General features: G+C 49.2%; 1 protein-coding gene across 1 annotated transcript; it reads right to left on the reverse strand.

Annotated features, from left to right (window-relative positions):
- Positions 1–1,102: 1,102 nt before the first annotated feature.
- Positions 1,103–15,542, reverse strand: LOC144145579 (uncharacterized). The gene is made up of 3 exons (XM_077677230.1): positions 15,295–15,542; positions 9,570–9,974; positions 1,103–1,792 (listed from the first exon to the last, which is right to left on the reverse strand). Exons 1-3 carry the CDS (start codon positions 15,403–15,405, stop codon positions 1,535–1,537), a joined length of 774 nt encoding a protein of 257 aa, XP_077533356.1. The 5' UTR covers positions 15,406–15,542; the 3' UTR covers positions 1,103–1,534.
- Positions 15,543–21,118: the final 5,576 nt, after the last annotated feature.

Below are 21,118 nucleotides of genomic sequence, written 5' to 3' on the forward strand. Positions count from 1 at the left end.
ACTGTAATCTCTACTCCCGCCATTCCTGCTGTCACACATCTTCAGCCATTTCTTGAGTAAAATAACCAGCGGGCTTGCTAAATATTCGTGAAAGGAGAACCAATATATTTGTTGCAAAGGACTGTGTGTACTCAATCCCATGTATTCAGCGCTGAAGCCCGAAAGAGTGCCTCAGCGCCCCGTCGCACACATCAAGATTTTTTTAGCCGCGCATAAAATGTAGGAAAGTTCAATGCGAACCAAATGAGTGCACTCGTCATGCGCATGAATCTCCACTGCTCTTTGGGAACTACCATTCTTGTGGCAGGTCTATTCAGTTGCGAGAGCAAACTGTGTTGTATAGCATTTTTCACAGCTGGATGTCTCCACCCGTGCTCCTAACCCCATCGCGGCGGCCTTAACTGGCTCCAAAGTAGGACCAATGCCTACGGTTCAGTCATCACGGAAACACCGTTTTTAAATAGACTTTACATATACAGGGAAAAGGGAGGCTACCGCCATGCTTGTAATTTTACAGTATCCACTTTCCCCCCACCCCTTTTTTTCACTCCATAATGTGTGTAGTTGTCGAGGAGCCGATATTGGCTTTCCAGCTGTCTTAGTGCGTTTCATGACGGCCGCCGCGCTTGTCTTTCTGGTTGAGGAGAAAAGCGCTGCCAATCATGCCCAGATTTGCGCGCGCGTTCAATACCCGGGTGGTCGAAATTACCTGTTCATAGCTATTCAGTATGCGGCGTGCCTCACGGCCCAGTTGTATATAGCTTCGGCGCGTCAAGCGCCAACAGTTTGAAATTTTGATAACCGCACTGAAGTCTGACACCCTGGCTGTATAATCCTCCCGAGTCTGCTCGCCAAGTCTGCCTCCAGAAGAGCCCACAGTCTCTCAATACACGGGCCATCGAACCATTGACATCCCGCAGCTTGCAAATCACCGTGGCGTGAAATAAATAGGCCGCTGTTTTTTGGGGGTTTAACAAACACAATTAACAGCCGCAAGTAATCGCGACTACACAGTACGCTGTGCTTGACAAGTGAGAAACGACTATTAGGGCAGCAGACGCGATCGGCAATTTTATTATAAAAGACGAAAGAAGTAGCAGCGTCCCAGAGCACAAGGTTCCCCTGGATGGTCGAGCATGAAATTTTTGTTCCTAACCCACGCGGCTACCTAAGCTCCTTAATTTGTGCCTGATATGCTTGTTAAAAAATAACCAATGTACCATTATAAAAATTGTGCTAAACTTGGGCACTGCGGCGTGCGATGTGTCCTTCATGTGCTCAGCGCCATCACCACTATGTAGTCTTCGAGGGTGGACCATAAGCGGGAGGGCACAACGTCGAGGATAGTCGAGCACAGAAAAAAATCTGACCTATCCAGTCGCTAGGCAACCTGGAGCAGTAAAGCGGACACTGTGTGTGCACAAGTTCACCCACGCTGAAGGAGCGCAATTTCCCACGACAGTTTAAAATTAGGTTTGGTTCGAAAACACGTCGTCCCTTCCCGGTTCTTCCTGGGAGGCGTAGTTGGGGAGGCCTATGCGGTGGTGTTGGTGAGTTTGCGCCTCTTGGGCTCTTCGGCGCCGGCGCGGCGATGGGGGCCCCGGCGGCCTCCCTGGTCGCCCAGCGCCATCTCTGTGGGGTCGTCCACGGAGGACGAGCCCTCGCCGGGATCATTCAGGCTCAACTTGAGCTCGGACGAGATGAGGTCGGCCACGCTGCGGTTGTCCCGGATGTGGCTAAACACCGTCTGCATCACCACTGTGCTCAGGTAGTGCGCCGCTGTCATGCCCACCTGGCGGAGACGGCAGGAGGCGAGTAGGTATTAAAGGGACTCGGCAACACTTCGCGTGTGGAAGTATTGTCAAAGCTACAATTATAAACACCATGGTACGACATTGCGTAATTTGCTCGTCGCAGCAGAACTCTGCGCCTTCTGTTTCTGCTTTGCTTTGTGACTTTTTTTCTGAAGTGGCTATCGGATGCGTTCATTCCTGCAAGAGACAGGAAGCGGCCAGCAGCCGCTACATTGCTGTAGTGACCTATTTATCCTCCCAGCACGCCAATAACGGGACAAAGGGGACGAAACCAGTGGACAAACGCTGGTCCAAAAAAGCTTTTATTGAAGAGACACAAATATAAGCCATCGAAGGTATAAAACAAAGATAAGATGACACATGAACCCCGTAAAAGCAACTGCGCAGGCCCACGTTCTCATGTTCCACTCTCATCAAGATACGGCAACTCTGCATCCAGAAGAGTAGCGACTAGCCCTGTTTTCTACGTTACTTCTGGAATGACTTGATTCCAGAGCTCGAAAGACGCCACGTTTTGGGACACAGGAAAATCTTTTGAGCGGGTTTCGAAGTTATCCGATGGGCATAGACCAGCAATTTGTGGGAGAGGTTAATTTAAGTGCTGGATGTATTTGCTGCGTATACGTTTTGAAAGCATTTACGATGTTGCCGGGGCCCTTTAACCCACGTCCAAAGGCTCTCTTCGCGTAAAACTTCCATTTCCTTTGGTGGGCAGCAAACACTTCTTTAGGACTTTTAGCGACACACGTCTAATTGACACTTGACAGCAATTGCGACACGAATGCAATTTACTGTAGCCACGCTGTAGAGATACTGGGTAAGTATCGCCAGGATTTTATGGTGCAAAATTCGCCATTTCTGTCGGTTGCCATGCGAGGAAGAGAATCACAAGGCAACGCACTGTTCATTGTGTGCACTACAAGATCAGCCTGCCTACACCCACTGCAGGGCAAAAGCCTCTCCCAGGGATCTCCATTTATCCCGGTCCTGTGCTAACTGCGACCAATTCACCCCCGCAAACGTCTTCTTCACATCTGCCCATCTCACTTTCTGCCACCCCCGGCCCCGCTTGCCTTCTCAAGGGATCCAGTCTGTTACCCTTAATGACCAACGGTTATCTTGCCTTCCCATTACACGTCCTGCCCACGTTTCTTTCTTCTTAATTTTTTGTAATATACCCTTAACACGCCTTTGTTCCCTCATCCACTCCACTTCCTTCTTGTCCCTCAACGTTGCACCAATAATATGTACAGGGTAGCATATGTGGCGTCATAAAGAACAGGCGGAAAGGTAGCAGGAAGGTCGCCACTATTTCTTGAAGGTTGAAATATTTTAATTTGACCTTTGTATGAATGGAATGGGTGTTGATGAAAGCTTCGTTGTTTGTCCTTTTATATAGGCATTACACGGTTTCTGCAATTTTGGGGTAAGTTTTTACAATTGCTTCAGAGTCCAGGCAACCGTTGTATTGAATCAAACTTGCATGTTGTCTTCATGGTAATTTTAAACTATTTTTTTTCCTTCGCCACTATTTCTCTCTCACGACATAACGCAAAATGTAAACTGCAGAATGGGAAGAGCAGGAACGAGGTGTATATGCAAAGGAAGTAGCGTGCTTTACTGGCAATCTCTGCTTTGTGCCTTGAAAATGGTTAGTTATTGATCCCAGGGCAAACACTCTTTTTAAAGCCCCCACCCCCTAAAACGCTTTTTATTCAAATTATTCTAAGGATTACGTCAGTTCTTCGTGTAGTGTAGAGAGCGAATAAAAAGCATGATCAAGAGCAGTGCAGTAACAATAAAGTTATAAATTTTGAAGTATAAAAACACGCAAATGCGGCAGAGGCTACGTCACACCCGGGGGCTCCGGGTATGACGACAAGCGCCGGGAATTGTCTTATCTTGCAGTACTTGGTATATACCATTGTATTTAAAAACACGTGTAAGTAATGCTTCGTCTAGTGGTTTTTTTAAAGTGACACAGAAACGCAACTACTCACTCAAAAAATAAAGTGCATGCGTAAAACGCCTATTCCTTTCCACAACGTGTTAAAACGAGTCGCTGTAAGCATCGCCAAGCGTTAGCGCGCGTCGCCTTAAGCATGCGAACTCCCTCGCAGGCGCTATATCCATGTCTTCTCGGCAGATATAATCGCCTACGCCTCAAGCGCTGCACCCAACAAGCAGCGTGAAGTGGTTGGCTGCTTCGGGGTTTCCATTCCGCTCGAGCTTTGGGGACGTATTTTAGCGCTTGGAAGCACAGTTGCGTTAACTGAAAAACACTCACTGTTTTAACACGAAAGTGTTTTATTCCCGGATACACCAAGATTTCACTGACGTCATTTCCGTCACGGAGATGACGCCAGTAAAACGGAGCAATCTACCTATAAAGAGTGCACCCCTACATACAGGGTCTTTTTGCGGGGAAGCAACCGTTAGGACTAAAAAGTACGTTAGACTTAGGGTTGTTCGTTTTCGAGTTTTACATTTTAAAACAAAAGTGTTTTATGCCGGGATACACCAAGGTTTCCCTGACGTCATATCCGCAACGGAAATGACGCCAGTACACCTTTGCCGAAGCGACGCGCCAGCAGGACGTCGCTCGCCAAGCACACCCACAAGACCGCCGCCGACTCGCAAATCACGCTCAGCTGCTGATTTGGCTGCACATTTCACTTTCGTATTTTACTGATTCCTATGACAGAAGAATGAACCACACTTTTTTCTCTAGCGACAATCGGCTGCTTTGTGACATAGCCAACTAAGCCATTTTTTTGTAAACCACTACTTTAGAAGCCTGTTTTTCTAGTGGCGTGGCGCATTCCACTCATTATTCTGTGGTTTGTGTCGGGGGACCAAGAATGTACGACAGCTTTCTATTAGTTAAATAAGGGAGTCCACTTCATGCTTCTGATATCAGAATGAAGGGACTCGTCTGTAGGAGCGGTGCATGAGCAACAAACGTTATCACTCCAAGAATGTTTATAATACGACAAAACTAGACGCGCCAGCGATGTTTTGAATATTATGAGTAGTTACTGGTTTTGGTGTTGGCAGAATTAGTCGAGCGGTTACGCCCTCGGCCGTGATATGACAGGTCAGTGGTTCGAACCCCGCACGGTTTCTTGGTGGGGACAGTGTTAGGACCTTTTTAACCTGGATATTCGACTGTTTCTTGCCTTTATTTTCACCTCCACGTGAAGAAGCAGGCAGTACATAATTTCAAACTAAGCCTTTATATGAGCAGTGTCCGTTGTTCAAAGAAAGAGTTTAATACTGTGCTGAAGAGTTCGGACAAAGAAGTTAGCAGCACACAACGACGCAATAGCTGGCGTGCGACAACGCCGGTTTAATCCTCTGGCGTTCCGGGGCCGCGGACGCTCGCCGAACGAGTTGTGCTAATCGTGCTAACGACACCGTCAAGGAGTGCACCAAGGGGCTTCGCGGGTCAGGCCACAACGGGCTTAAAAATTCTCGAACGCAACGTTTTCAGCAGCTTTCATTTGCCCTGCAGTACGACGTCATCAGGGTGGATGGGAAAGCGAGTACATTTTTTCCAATTTTGATATAAGAGTAGCGCTGCATTTTTTGGCTTGTGCAAACAAAAATGAGAAAAAAAGTCAGGAGGGGGGAGGGGAACTTAGAACTACTTAAAAAAGTGAGGGTGGTGAAAACATTTATTGATCATTTGTTAGCCGAAGAGTGGGGTCCTCAGTCCAGGACTCCAATGGCGGACGCTATCCGGCGGGCCCGCTCGATCAGCCGTTGTTGGTCTTGCGGGGCAGTGCTGGACAGAGCAGCCTCCCAAGAGGAGAGGGTGGGGATGCGTATAGGGGTGAGCCCGTCTGGTGGACGCGGACACTCCCATACAGAGTGGTAGATGGTGGGAGTGGGGCTCTGGTAAGCCGGGCAGTTGCCAGCGTATTGGGTGGGGTAGAAGAGGTGTTTGTGGTGTAAGTTTGGGAACGTGTGTGTCTGGAGCTGCCGCCATGACGTGGCGTCGGCGCGGGATAGGGAGTGGTGGGGTGGAGGTAGTGTTTTTCTTTGTGTGCGGTAGTAGGCGAGTGTGATTGTATAGTTGAGAGGTTCGTGGGATGGGATGATGGAAGCTGATGTCTTGGAGCCACCCCGGATCTGTCTGTCCGCTTCCCCTGACGCCCGGTGGGTCATTTCTCGGGCGAGCGCGTGTGCGTGCTCATTTCCAGGAAGGGAGGCATGGCCAGGGGTCCAGACGATACGAATGAAGGGAAGCTTGGATGGATCGGATTGTCGAAGAATGTTGTTTGATTGGATGGAGAGGATTCCAGAAGAATATGCCCGGCAGGCGGCTTGCGAGTCTGTTATAATTGCCCAGGTATCGTCGTCGTCAGCTTCCGCGGGTCGAGCGGTGGTGATGTGGGACACAGCCAATGCTATGGCTGTCTCCTCGGCCACCCTGATGGAATCGGTGCGTACAGAGCAAGTTGTTTACACATTGCCAGCAACTGCAGAGGCCACTGCCACTTTAGCGTTGGGGTTGGCTGGATAACTGGCTGCGTCGGTGTAAATCACATGTGGGTCCTGACCGTACCTGCGGGCTAGCGCTTCGACTCGGGCGCGGCGTCGGCCCTGGTTGGTTTCCGCGTGCATGTTCTTGGGGAGCGGGGCAACTTGTAAACGTGCACGAAGGACAGGGGCGAGAGCCACAGGGTTTGGTGGGAGAGGTGACGACGGCTCGGGGTATCCCAGGCTGGCGAGCACGTGACGACCGGTGCGGGTGGTGCTAAGGCGGGTAAGCTGACCAGCTCGTTGTGCCTCAATAATTTCCTCTATCGTGTTGTGGACACCCAATTGAAGGAGACGTTGTGTAAAAGTGAAGGCGAAAGCCTTGTTGGACCTTCTGGTGCTCCGCTGTGGTACTTTCCGTCGACCTTCGCCGCCGAGCCCGTCACCATTTCACCATCACCCTGGACAACCCTCTAGGAAGCTCGTTTTGTTCGCTGTAGCCATCGCCAGGAGAACCTTGTTCGCCTTGGCGGAGCTTCACCTCTCAATACGGATCACAATGTCCGTGGGGAAGCGGCCGACCGTTCTTTGGCGGTGCTCTTTACACTTCCCGGCTAGCCAGGCCTCGCCTGCGATCTACCTCGGGCGCAGTTGTTTCCATTGCAGCGCCCGATCCCCGGCTCGCGCTTCGGAATCCAACTTTCTGTGCGAACTATGTTTACCCCACAACGATTTTTTGTCCCCAGGCGTTCCGTGAAATGTGACTTTCGTCTCAATAAGCTCTTAATTTCTGAACCGTGCTTTATTTCTTCTTTTTGCACCTATTTCTGCGTATAACAATGAAGCGTCGTGAACTCCTAAATGTACGTGAGAAATAAACATGGTGTCGGGGTTACTTTAACTCCTAGTTTTACTGCTCTTCAAAATTGCCGCAGGTGGGCTTCATCACAACAGTCAGGAAGGACCAATCAGCGCGACAAAATCTAATTTTGGCGAATTACGAAGCCCAGGATTCGATTAGATCAAAATATAGTATCTGCGCTGTCACAACAGCCCAAGGCATGCATCTCCGCTGTTGTCATAGCGCAGATACTATATTTTGCTATGATGGCATGCTGGACCTCGTCATTCACCAAATTTGCAGATTTGGTCACGCTGATTGGCCATTCTGTAGTGTTGCGGTGAAAACCACCTGCGGCAATTTTTAAGAATGTATGTTTGTCTAAAATGGAATGCAGTGGCGTTGTGTTCAGGTTTAATTTCTCGCGTTCAGCTCGAACCGTTTAACAAAAAGCTAGGGTTTGTTTATTCCATGTTATATTTGTTATGAATATGCAATGCTTCCGGGTGCGGTGCTCGTTGAATGGTCATTGCACGAAGGCCTATATTCAAGAAGTCCACTGATGGTATAAGAGAGTGCTGCGGTCTTATTTTGCGTGAAAATGGAAGTTTCGGAACGGTAATAAACAAAACAAAAATCCATCTAAATTCGCGCAGCGAGTGGGACACAACCTTCTGGCTAACGTTCCTGAACTCGCTTAACACTAATCAACACATAACTTGAAATATGAGAGAAATTCACTTGCTCCCGTAGCTTAGTTGGTTGGACGTCGGACGTATTATCCTGTGGTAGTTCGCTCGAATTCCACCTGGAGAGCAAAAACTTCTCCCTTTTTTTTTCCAGCATACATGTTAACGTCTATCCGTGACATGCACGTCACCCCCTCCCCCCCCGAACCGAATGCCAGACGTGGCAGCAGCGGAGGCGAGGGCGGAGACAGTGGAAGCTATCGCTATAGAGAGGTCCTCGGTTACCTTTGGCACTATTGGTACCCCATCTAGGATACCATGCAGATTATGGCCGGTGGACACCTGCTGACACGTAGTACTAGATGCTCCAGTCACGGGGAAAGGGGAGGGGGGTGGCAGCTTGTAAACAGGCCTCCTTCACGAAGACGTTTTTGGAGCAGCGCTCACTAATATTGTGCAATGGAGACACGAACTTATATACAAAAGAACAAGCAAGAAAATCAGGAAGCATTCACTCGAATTTGCCGCTCTTTTGGGAGAGTCTGGAACGCGTTATGTGAAGTTTGTGGACGCGCAGCGCAACCGGAGCACAAATTCCTCCACTTTCTTTCCTACCATTTCAAAATCCCCTTTCTCACTCAGAAGAAAGGAGACAAAATAACTCCCCTGTGCCCTCATTGGCATTTGGGACTGTTGACTTTCCGAATATGTTCTTTACGGTCAGTGACGGTTTCGTTTCATTCACTAGTAAAAAAATTCCACGCTTACTGACGAGTGTTTATCTCATTGTGTAGATTGTTTTAGTAACCATGAATTGGTTTAAGAACTATTATTCGTATCTCATTGTGTAGATTGTTTTAGTAACCATGAATTGGTTTAAGAACTATTATTCGGGGTCGTTTATTACAACTGACGAATACTTCTTTTCTACGCTCTTATTCAGGAGAGGTCTCCCCACAGGGAATAACTTTAAGGCTTCCTAGTGTATTTCACACTTGTTTATGCGCTATTATACTTGCAAAACGTCCTAATAAAAAAACCATAGGCGCGCGCACACACACACGCACGCATCATTCGGCGATTGGAATAACCGTACAAAGGGAGTGGGTGTGATGAGAAAGAAATTGCAACTGCAAGTGCGTTTGGATACGCCACAATTGTCTATTATGAGGCATAGCGACCTTAGTAATGTGGGGTTGCTTCTAAGCTCAATATCTGCGAGATAATTCCTAGAAAGTTTAGTTATTTCTGGAAAATACGAGTATTCGCAAGTAATTTCATTTCTAGGCATATACTGCCCTGACTAATCGGGTACGCTTGTAAGCACAATAAATTCCAAGTAGGCACTTGTAATTTCTTGTTTTTGCAAAGAATATAAGTAATCTCAAGTAATTTGATGTTATAGTAAACATAACTCTTTAAACCCAAACAATGATTCGCATGTTAGGATAACCATCGGAGGTTGATTCGCCTCGTATTGCTTTGACGTGGTCGAAATCAATATCAATATCAGTCTTGGCACCTGGTGGAAAGCGGGAACTAACGACGGTGACAAGAGAAGAAAACGAAGGCGAAACGAAGCCTCCCGTGTCGTTTTTGTTTTCTCCTCTTGTCCACGTCGCTAGTTCCCGCTTTCCATCACCACGATGCATTAGCAACAACTCGTCCAAGCTTCCGCTCTAGCAATATCCGCCAGGTCAGCAACAGTGTGGTCAGCAATAAGTGCCGCAGGGAACTTGCCTGCGAGGCGCGAACCTGCAGCTGTCCGAGCTGGGCGTCGATCTGCCGCTCGCGCCTGCTGAACTCCGGCAGCACGAACTTGCGGAAGACGAGGCTGGCGCCGCGCGTGGTTCCCGACTGGAGCCAGAAGACGAGCGCCACCTTGAGCTCGGCGTAGAGCGGCAGGCAGCAGCCGAAGAGCAGGTCCACGAGCGGCTCGACGCTCATGAAGCCCGCGAACACCACCCAGTACATCATGAGGCGCACGTAGTCGCGCGGGTTCTTGGAGCTTATGGCCTTGCAGGACAGGTAGGCCGGGTACAGCGCGCCCACGGCCAGCATCACGAGCCGGTTGAAGGTCGCCGACAGCCGGCACAGCACGAACAGCATCAGCCACAGCAGCACGCCCGCTTGCTGATGGCTGCCCTGTGCGCCGCAAGCGGCCAAGAGGAAATACTTAAAGCAGTTCCACTGAACGCGAAAGCAGTCATCTTCGGAGCAGCGATTCACCAGAGGGGCTGTGTCACCCTCTATTTGAATAGTTTCCGTATCAGCGTGGCGTTGGTTCTGTAAGTAGTCAAGAGATACACCGACGCTCTGAAATGACCTGTAAAGAGACGCTGGATTGAGTTTTCATTGTATTGAGGTAATTATTGCGTTAGTTTATGATTGTTTCCGCCCTTTAAACTATTTTGCACCTTTTCGCGGATAACAACGGCAGCGTCCGTGGCAACAGCGCAGAGCAAGAACCACCACCAGTACTTTGCATATGAGTATTGTGTGTCTGTGTGGCGCAATGGCATTGACATCGGCTTGGTAACGCGAAGGTCACGGGCTCGATCCCGACCAGGGGAAGCGGTTATCTCTTCGAAGCCTCAGCTTGGACACGTGACGCCGCGTGACTGCGGTCGCTAGATACCGTGACACCGGACGAGCTACGGCGACAAGCCGGGCCCCTAAAGTGCTCCGTACTTAAAATGTATGCAAGCGTGATCACGGTAACAAAGCACGGACTGTGTTAGGCTCCCACCATGCACATGATGCATGTGGCCGAGGTTACCATCCCAGCAGTACTTCGTTTGTTGAATTTCCTTCGACCGCTGTAACTGGCATACATGCCACAAGCAAGGAACACGATTTACGCAAGCCTGATTATGGTAACAATGCATGGACGGGCTCCACCACTCACAAGCTGTGTATAGTCCAGGTTACTATCTCATCACCCATGCGTAATCGCATATGCTGTTCGGTCAGCATAGTCCGACCTGTGTAGCTGCACCATTAACCACCTCGTCGCTCACTGGAATGCCGTTCGCGTGAAATGGTAAGTACACAATCGACACAAATATACAATCGATTTATAGTTACAGAGGTTGTTGCTTCAATTACATATAACATCAGAATTACTAGTATTCGTACGACAATGAAGGGCGTTCGTGTGATAATAAGGAAAGAATACAATCTATGTGCAGCTGCATAAGCAAATTAAATGTCTGTTACTTGCATTCCACCCGTCGCGGTTTGCTCATTGGCTAAGGCGTTGTGCTGCTCAGCGCGAGGACGCGGACTCGATTCCCGGCCGCGGGGGCCGCTTTTCTGATGGAGGCGAAAAACAAAAACGCCCGTGTATACGAGATTTCGGCGCACGTTAAAGATCTCCCGGTGATCAAAATTAATCCTGCAACACAGAAGACCCTGCAACACTATCGATAAGCGGTTTCACTCTGTCCTGCGCCTCTGGAGCCACTGCGAAGGGTGTAGGTATCGCCAGCACGGTGCGGCACTGCGTGATTTGCTGGTCACACCAGATACGCCTTCCATTTATGCTTTCTCTTGGTGGCCTTTTTAAGCAGTTTCTATCGAAAACCGTTTATTGCTGGAACTGAAGCAAAACCGGCCACCCTCCGCTGCATGGCCTTAGTGACGTAATTCCAGCCCTCTAAGAACGTCAAGACCGGGAAAGAGAAAAATAGCGAGTTTACGAGTTATCTGGCGGGCATGCCGCAGTAATTTGTGGCTGAGGTATTTTGCGACCATATAATCTAAGTACTGTGTGTTTTGGGGGACTACGTTCTGCCACAATTTAAGATTTCAATAAAAAAAGTGTTGCAGGGTCCCTTCATGGAAGCTGGCTTTTGCAACTGGCGCATTGTACCAGAGAACTATGGTTTTACTTCGCTCGAACTTATGCCTCGGATAACATGTTTCATTGTTAATGTATATAGCAATGTTTCCTAATAGAAATAACCTGTTCTTAGTCAGAGCTAGGGTCTATTACTTTACTATGCCCCGTCTTATATTTGCTGTAAATTGACGTGTACCGGCTCACTCAGCTTCATACCTTCCTCATTTCCGTGTCCCACGTTTCACGGGTCCGTATGGAACCCAAATTTGTTCAACAACAACCCTCAACGAGTGCAGCCCTTCCCCGCCCCAATCTCCCACCTACGAGGTTATGGTCATCCCCAAAATAAATTTTTTTCCCTTAGTCAAAATGACCCGACCGCCGCGTACTTGCGCCACTATTCACCCCAATTTCATGCTTATATTGAAGGCGGTGCTCCGACATACGCCCGTCCCAGTAGGTTGCATTTTACTGGAGGTGAAATTACTAAAAGTTTCACAAAACGGTAAAGTGATATGCAGTTAGAGGACTATTTACGGCATGCCGAGGCGCAATTTTAATGTTAAGAGAATTCTGCGGCTCATCCAGCGTTTGTGGTTTGTTTGTAGGTATCCACTTAGTCGGTTATTTTTGTGACTGACTTTATACGCACGACGTCGTGTGGTCTGGCGGAAGCCATTATACGCACGACGCGACTATGGCGCCAACGCGGCAGTTGCTGAAAACTGAAAGCGCCCTCATCACACGGGTTGGCGGGTTCCCCAAGCCCCTTTGCGGCTTCGACGGAGGCGGCATGGCATTCGAAGCTGGGGCACGATTTAGTTGCTTTAGCGATTTCGATCCCGTCATTGAGAATTTCAGCTCTGGAACAACGCCTTTTTCGTAGTGAAAGCTACAAAAACAGTGGACGTCGTCCATTCGCGGCTAAGTGTACGACTTGAACGACTGCAAAAGGTACTGAAGTACACAAACGCGACAACAGACTCTGACATCACGATAACAGAATCGGACAATAGACGCGGAAATCGCCGTGAGTGTTAATTAAAGCGCCCTATTATTTTCGGAACGATCGGTGCAATTTGTTGTTGAGTGTCGCGGTTGCTATGTTACACGCTGATACTTCTACGTATGCCGTTTTGTTTTATTGTCCGGAATAAACTGCTTCTTTCTGTTTCTTGCGTGCCGGTGTCATATCGTCGAGGGGGGTCAGGCTCGCGAACCCTTCGCACATGAAGGAAGTTCCTTCACGACGTATACATAAACCAAGCAGTTCTTGGAGTTCAGTCTTTTAGTGTACGTAAATGGCTAATGACCAAAGCAAACATGAAAGCTGTTAGCATTGCTCCACACATGTGGATGTGCTTGAAATGAAATGTCGTGGGTATTTATTTCTAAATGGTGAAAATTGGCTTGCATGTGGTCACTGAAATCCGTTTAAGAATAAAATGAAATGGGGCTGCATCTGACTTCGTTTTTTAATAATTTGTTGCAACTGAACTTGAACCTGTAACTTTCTTAACGCGCATGAGTAGAACAATTTGCCACATTGTTTAAGCTATCGGTCAACGTAATCCTCCATATACGTGTTAATTCTAAATATAGGACAGGTGCTTCCACCCCGCAGTATTAATTCGGAGGCTGGATAAGAGCACCGCCATCCGTTGGGGTTCGATGCAATCGCAACCCGAGCGCTTCTGAACTGCATTGACTATGCAGATTTTAAGCCGACATAAAAAATGAGTGAAAATTATAACCTAGGTTATTTTTAGGGAGCTGAACGTTAATAAAGAGCCCCAAATTTCCCATCGGTAATTGGGAATATGGTCGGTCTGTCAAGGACGTAATGTGGCACAGAGCATGTTAAATAAGTCGCATAGCTGCAATCGTAGGTGAAATAAATGCATTATCCGGTTCTATGTCGTGCTTTGCATTAATACCATCAGCTGTGCTTTTTTTTTATTGCGATACGGAGCGCAAAAGCTAAACGAAAACCCATTTCGAGGAGCGTTGTACGGTTGTCATTTGAACCATCGGCTTCGCGACCCGTGGTGCGACGGAAAAGGGCGATAGAGCCGCTTGGAAACAGCGCGGCGCCGGTTGCTTTGGCTGCCGCGTTGGCGCGTCACTCACGTCGTGCGTATAGTGCTTCCGCCAGACCACACGACGTCGTGCGTATAAAGTCAGTCTATTTTTGTAGCGTGAGCTACACTAGCCGAGGTTGAGCAATTTCGCGTGGCTCTTGAAGAGCCGTGCTGCGCATGCGCGAGGAGCAGTGACGTCTCACGGCGCACAGCTGGCGCTCCGGAGCCGCCGCCGCGGCGATTGGATTGGATTGAATTAGACTGGATTGGATTAGCTTGGATTGGATTTGATTGGAAATTGTTTAGCAGCAGCAATCAGGATAATCAACTAATCCTAGACAGCCAGGAAAGCTAAGAATAATCGGTTGAACCTTAGCTCACTACGTATATCCTGGCATAGCCGAAAGCCACTGCTAATTTTTTTTCTGGTCGCATTCCCGTGGTTGGGCACAAATTTGGGTGTCAAAGCGGGAACGGCGGGGGGATGTCAGGGATGTCTGTCAATTCAATTGGCAAACGCAAATCTCACTCAGCGGGAGCTATTTTTACTGCTTCATATGGAGGGTAATCGTGTGGGCTCTGCATAAGTTGCGTTCCTGCCTCTTTGTCCAAACAAAGTGCATGTCAATCATCAGAAAAGCCTGAGGTAGCGCAACGTTAACCAGATAAGTTTTGCGTCACCACGGGCCTAACAGCCGCTCTGCCTGGAACACTGCTCAGTATACCTCCCCGTCAGAACACAGCTGATAGTGACATCACGAGCGCCACCGTCCAAAAGCGCAGTCAGTATTCCTACTGAGGGCCATGAGACTTTAGAAGTGTTCAAAACATGCCAAATGTATTTAAACTTTAACTTTATTCATGGTGAATTCAGGGTTTCTGCTCAAATAGACAGCTGGCCCTGCTAGATTCGTCGCGGCTGACGACGTCTTTCGTAATTTATTGTAACTTCGCAGAGGTAACGGCACAAAACCAATCCGACTGCTTCCCACGCCTCTAATATGACTATAGCATCACGGTCACATTCACTGCTGCTTAAACTGCGTGGCATTTCTGTCACACATGTCGACACAGGATTTAAACCTGTTGCAAAAAATTATTTCACCCTTCCCAAGCAGGATATGTGCCCCTCTCCTATAAAAGCCCCTGCCACATGCATACGCGACTGGCAGCACACCCCATCACCGGCCCCCCATCGCAATCCTTCGCCCAAGGAGTGACACAGACTGCTGCCCACCTCCGTCCAAGCTGAAAAAATCCGAACACCCACGCGAGGACTACAAAGGCAGAAGCGTACCTGAACTAAGCCAACCCACGAGAACGAGTGAAGTCTTAACCACCATCGTTTGCCCCTAATAAACGGTTATTCTCACTCTCATGTTCAATACCTCCAACACGCGCGCAAAGGTCTTGTGAATGCCCGCATTCATATCTGCAACCTCCTTACATGGCCCGCCACAGCGGAATTTCCTGCAAAACTCTCCTCCGGAACGTGCGGCACTGATCAGCGACCTTGCCCCACTCGCCAGCTGGAGCTCACCTGCGCGTCCATCCTCCGCTTGGGAACCGGGAGCCGCGCGGCGACTGCGGCCAGCTCCGAGTCCGCCTCGACCGCGGGGCCGTCCGGGACGTGCTCCTCGTCAATGTCCATGATGGCGAAGCTGGAAGCCGCCTTCGATGCCGAGGCTACTGCCGCTGCTGCACGCCCCGCACCCGCTGCCAACTGCTTTTTCTTCCTCGCGCACAATCACGAGCCCCGCGAGATTCGCCGGCCGTCTGTATCGCAATCTGCACGGCGCTGGTGATTGCGCTGATGGGGATACTGTCCGCTCTCGGCGTGTCCCGATTCGCTGTAGGCTATCTTGTAACAAAAATTTCCCCGCATTTCCCCGAGGGGAAGAATGTGAAAGTGCGAATGCAGCAGTTGAATTTGCGCGGTTCGGTAATGTTCGCGAAAGAGAGATCACACACACACACACAACTACAAAGAAAGAAAGATGCATTTATTCACAGACACCTATTTGTGTTGTCGTTGTACTTGATTGCTAGAGCGGATCTCAGCTTTGAAATTTCGTGTCAGTACTCCTTTAAGCGGGTGCATTAGCCCTTCTCACGCCCGACTCCTGGCAAATCCCCCACGTGGGTATGTGCCATGTCAGCGGCCAGGCAGCGCGCGCCCATCTCCCCCGTTGCCAAGGAAGACGAGGAGATTCCTGGCCAATCCCCCACGTGGGTATGTGCCATGTCAGCGGCCAGGCAGCGTGCGCCCATCTCCCCCCGTTGCCAAGGAAGACGAGGAGATTCCTGGCCAATCCCCCACGTGGGTATGTGCCATGTCAGCGGCGAGGCAGCGCGCGCCCATCTCCCCCCGTTGCCAAGGAAGACGAGGAGCGCGCGCACCCGCAGCTGTTGCTATGTGGACGGACGGCGGTCAACGGAATTCAGGGTCGCTTATAAAGTGCATTCGCACTTAAAACGGCTGGTCAAAGCAGAGAAGTGGACCGGAATGCTTCGCGACGTTGACCAAGTCTTGTCACACAGCCTGTTTTATAGCGATATCAGGGAGCCTAATCACCTCCGCCTGCGAAGACGCTGGTTGTATGCGGGGTGAGAAGAGCAAGACGGCAGCTGCATCAGCTAAAATTGTCGTGCTCGGAGGGTGGAAAAGGGTTGTGGGCGATTCACGAGCCACCTGCCTGTCATGGTATAATTACTAACGATAAATATTTTATGTCGCAAGAGAGAGAGAGAGGAATTTTATTGAAATGAAATAAACACAGAAAGGTCGGCCTGATGGTAGTATATCTGGCCAGCTATTCTGTGTGTGGGAAGGGAAAGTGGAGCAAAGAGTGTGGATAGAGGACGAGAGAGATGAAGATGGCGGAGAAATAAATAAAGGGCTATGTATAGAAGATGCCTATACCGATACGGTGTATGTGTTAAAGTTAAGCCGGACGGGCCTCAACTACAATATCTCTGAGAGGCCGCTGCTGCGCAGAAATGTCAGCACAGCTTTAAATGCCTTGTAGGAACGCTTCGCGTCTGGCCAAGGTCCCAGCAGCACTTCCTCCGACACCCCACGACAGTCCAAACGGGCCAATGTTCTCACTAATTGTTCTCGAGCAGGTGAATAGCAAGCTGACAAGGCTTGGATGTGTGCTGTCGCCAAATTTAAAATTTCGCTGGTTTAACGCGCCAATACTGCACCTGTGCTGCTGTGAGGTACGCCGTAGTGAAGGGCACTGGATTAATTTTGACCACCTGGGAATGTTCAACATGAACCTCAATCTTGACGCACGGCCGTTTTCGGTTTTCGGTTTTCAGTCGGAAAGCAGGCACCGTGGCCGAGATTGAACCCTGCTTTTACCACGACCATCAGCCAGGTTTTAATATCCCTGTGAAAATGAACCGAGGAATATAAATGTCCCGAGACCTCGTGACCCCGGAGTCCTGAAAGTATTAACGCCTAAGCATCCCACAACTCAATGAATAAAAATCCGGCGTCATCGCCGGTGGTACACAAAAGCGGTTGGCCGTTCAAAGAGTAAGAAAACGGTAAAAAAATGTTGCGATCCAGTAACACTGAATATATCAGGGAACCGCTTATAAAGAACGCAAAGTGAGTTCCATAGTGAGGGAAATGTTCAAAGTGGCCACCAGAGCGCCAGAAAAGAAAGCATACCCACCACAACCAACGATGGTTTTCTTCTTCTTTTGTTATGTGGAAGCAAATTTCCCCTATATGGCCCCGAATTTTACGAGGGAAGAATAATCGCATATGCAAGCCGTAGCAATGCAGGTGTACCAAATAAACAAAAGCTACTACGCCAGTGCACATGCCACATCAAAAACTGGGCATGACTGCAGGTAGTTATCAAATTACTCCAGTTAACCAAGCTCGCAACTTGAATGTTCATACATGTTGCTAACATCGGCAATCTGTTCTCTAGATATTAGGGAGCTTTAGTGTAGCGTTTTGAGCCCTACGCAAAGTGTCACCGAACGCTATTATTCGCGTGGGTGGCACTGCGCAGGCGCAGTACGTAAATTTGGTTTTGCGTGTCAGTTGGTTGGTTGCGTTGACGCAACAGACGTCAGCCATTATGCGAAAAAGTGTGGCCTCACCAGCTCACCCGAAAAGTCTGAGTTATTGGTTGTGCGGCCTCGAAGGAACAAGATGGAGCCAGAAGACATCTACTTCGTCTTGGAAGGACATACAATGAAGCCCTGCCAATCCTTTCGAGTACTTGGCCTCCACATTGAAGCCGAGGGTAAAAGTTACGTCACAATCCAGAGCCTGACAAAAACCACTGAAAAGGTCATTTACGTAATACCAAGAATGGCAAATGGACAAGAGGGACTCAAAGAAACAAACAGCCTTCGCCTCGTTCACGCATTCGTGCTCTCGAGAATCACCTACATCATACCGTATTTGATTTTAAGCAAGAAAGACGGCGACGAAATTAACACCCACATAAGGACAGCAACAAAGCACGCCCTAAACATTCGCATGAGCACGTCCACCGAGAGGCTGCTGAGAATGGGCCTGCACAATACGCTAGACGAGTTAGCGGAAGACCATCTCTCAAGCCAAAAATCAAGGCCTGCCGAGACTCAAGCGGGAAGAAAAGTCCTCGAGAAAATAAAATGGGTTTCCGACACTGGAAACCAAGAATTATAATTTGTTTGAGCAATGGAGAGTGCAATTCACTCTTCGTCCTCTACCCAGGAATATGCACCCCGTCTACCACACCGGCCGGCGGTAAGCTAGAGCTAAAGCCTATAACAAGGTTATACAGCAGACCAAAACACGGTCTATACTGACGCAGCAGCTCTCGCTGGACGAAAGTACAAGATAGCAGTAGTGACGAACAAGCACAATCTGGTCATAAGTGCTATTGTAAAAACACGTTCAACTAAAAAAGCGGAAGAATTACCCATCGCGCTGGCGCTCACGCAGACCATAGCCCGTATAATCATCACTGACTCTCAAGAAGCATACCGAAGTTACCAATCGGGATGGGTTGCCCCTCTAGTACATCAAACATTATCAAGCGACCCCGCAACGGAAAGGTGCAAATCGTGTGGACACCTGCCCACGTCTCCGTGGAGGGCAACGAATTTGTTCACCAACCGGCTCGCGTACTGACCAACCAGGCCCTGGAGAGTACGGTAGAGCTTATCCCACTCACTACATTTCAAGAAACTATTCAGCATTACAGGCTTAGTGGGAGGACGTTCCCACTCCCACATCCAAGCCTCACAAAGGATCAAATACATATCCTCGTCCCACCCGACTTAACCTAATGCACCCAAGCCAATATTCAGCCGGATGCAAATTCTGCCAGCACACAGGGACACTCAGGCACGTTATTGCAAAATGTACAGTTACGCCAGGATTGCCACCCCTAATATTCCCTTCCCCCCACCCCCGAGAGCCGGGGGAGACACCGCTGTTTAGCCCGTCCGTACCAGACCAGCTCATCCTCACCGAGTGGGCAGCCACGGTCAAGGCAGCCAATGGATTCCCGTGAATAGAGAACCACTCCCACATGATACTCTGATCAGTGCTCACAATAAAAGCTGTTCTCTCTGTCTTGATGGGAGCCTCGAAATTCGCGAAACCCTGTATATAATGCGTTAAAGTTAGAGAATGATGCGTGCCTCGCACTGCAAGAGGAAGAAATGAAAGATTTGAAATGCGTGCAGACGTGGTATAGCGAGAAAAGCAGGGCAAATAATTTTCCACAAAAGAGAAAAAATACTGGAGAAGCTTGCGCTAAGTCGCGCAAAGCTTAGATCATAGCGAAGCTGCAGGATTTCTGTGTACGTAAGAACTCAAGGACACATCTGCACACATTTGTACAAGTTTGAAATTGTTTATTTACATGTTCCACCGTCGCTTTGCACTGTGCTAGTAGTAGTCCCTGTCACATGCATCGGTATTGTCGTGTTCCTCGTGCCATGCATTACATGCGCGGTAGCGCTTGACGACATATGGAGCGCAACGGTGGCGCGTACGTGCCCTATGTATAGGTGGTATTAATAGAAAAGTTTAGCTGTCAATTTCTTCGCTTGGCAACACTGGAAACGGCCGTATTTATGGCCGATGCGACACGGACGTGGCGCAGCTTGTGCCACTGCGCCCGCAAGCCGAAGAAAAAAAAAACTGGCGTGCGTCGTCTGCTCTGATGCAACCCGATTCTCAACGGTGGTGTCAACAGAGATGTTATTAATCGCACTCACATTCAACTCAAGGCTTTACTTGCGTTCAGGGGTAGAGTTTGGAACGTCCAATACAAATCATGTGCTTAGCACGGACAAGTACCGCCATCCCGCGGAGCCCGACGTAACCAGTAACGGCGCACTCGCATTGTTGCCTGCATGCGTGCCTCGCCAGTGAATACAAGCAATACGCGTGCACTACGTTCCTGGGGTCGCGTCGAGTTTCTGGGGAGCAGGTGTTGCAGCAGATCTGGCGTCGTTGGTTGCTAGGCAACGCGAGGTCCTCTCCAGTGTTTTTCGCCAGTTTTTTGCGTTTTGCTAAAGCTACTGCGACAGCCAGGGACGTTCGGCGGTCACTGCGAGGCGCGGGCTCACGAGCGCTTGGCATTCTCTTGGTATTTTCAACACGTTGCGCGTTATACGCCACGCATTGCGGCCAGCTACAGCAACTCCGCTGTAAAAAAAAATCCGTAGCAACGAAAGAGAAGCAAACGCAATGTAGCAGGAAAGAATTTGACAGCAGCTGTCAGCAGGCATTCGCTTTTAAAGCAAGTAATAGCACCTAAGTGCTCCGAGGAGCCCGTCCAGGTCTTGTTCTAGTTGGGGTCCGGTGTGCTGAAAAAATGTGGGTTCGCGTTAAGTTTCAGTTGACGAAAATTATGGGTTCACTTTCGGTTTGTTGTTCGGGTTCGATTCCGGGTGGACACGTTGGTTACCACACCCGTGTAATGTTAATCATGCTTCTTATATTGTGATTTTCCGGTAACAGAGACGAGTTGTTCTACTGGCTTCAACAATATCTGAAGCTACACCGTTCTGCTCACCCATGAACTTAAAGATCGGCCCTACGCCCAAGCCTTGCTATGGCGTCAGCAGGACGCAAAGCGTATTTTCTCGCACGTTCCGCAGGCATCACTGCAACCGTGCTTAGCGCCCTCACTCGCGGTCAGTTTTTCAGCTTTAGCATTGGAATTGAAATGTGGTGGCTCCTCGTGTTGCCTCTCCACAACCGCCATTTAGTGCGCCATTCCTATCTCTCCCTTGTTTGCTACGCGCACTTCCTTTGTGCTCGATTCTGTAACGCTTGCAAATGGGGCCGGGAATCACATGATCGTTCAAGGCAGATGCATGCTTCCAGC

The sequence above is a fragment of the Haemaphysalis longicornis genome, unplaced genomic scaffold, assembly GCF_048455015.1.
Source record: "Haemaphysalis longicornis isolate Haplotype H1 unplaced genomic scaffold, Haemaphysalis longicornis Haplotype H1 scaffold_7, whole genome shotgun sequence".
Taxonomy (NCBI): domain Eukaryota; kingdom Metazoa; phylum Arthropoda; class Arachnida; order Ixodida; family Ixodidae; genus Haemaphysalis; species Haemaphysalis longicornis.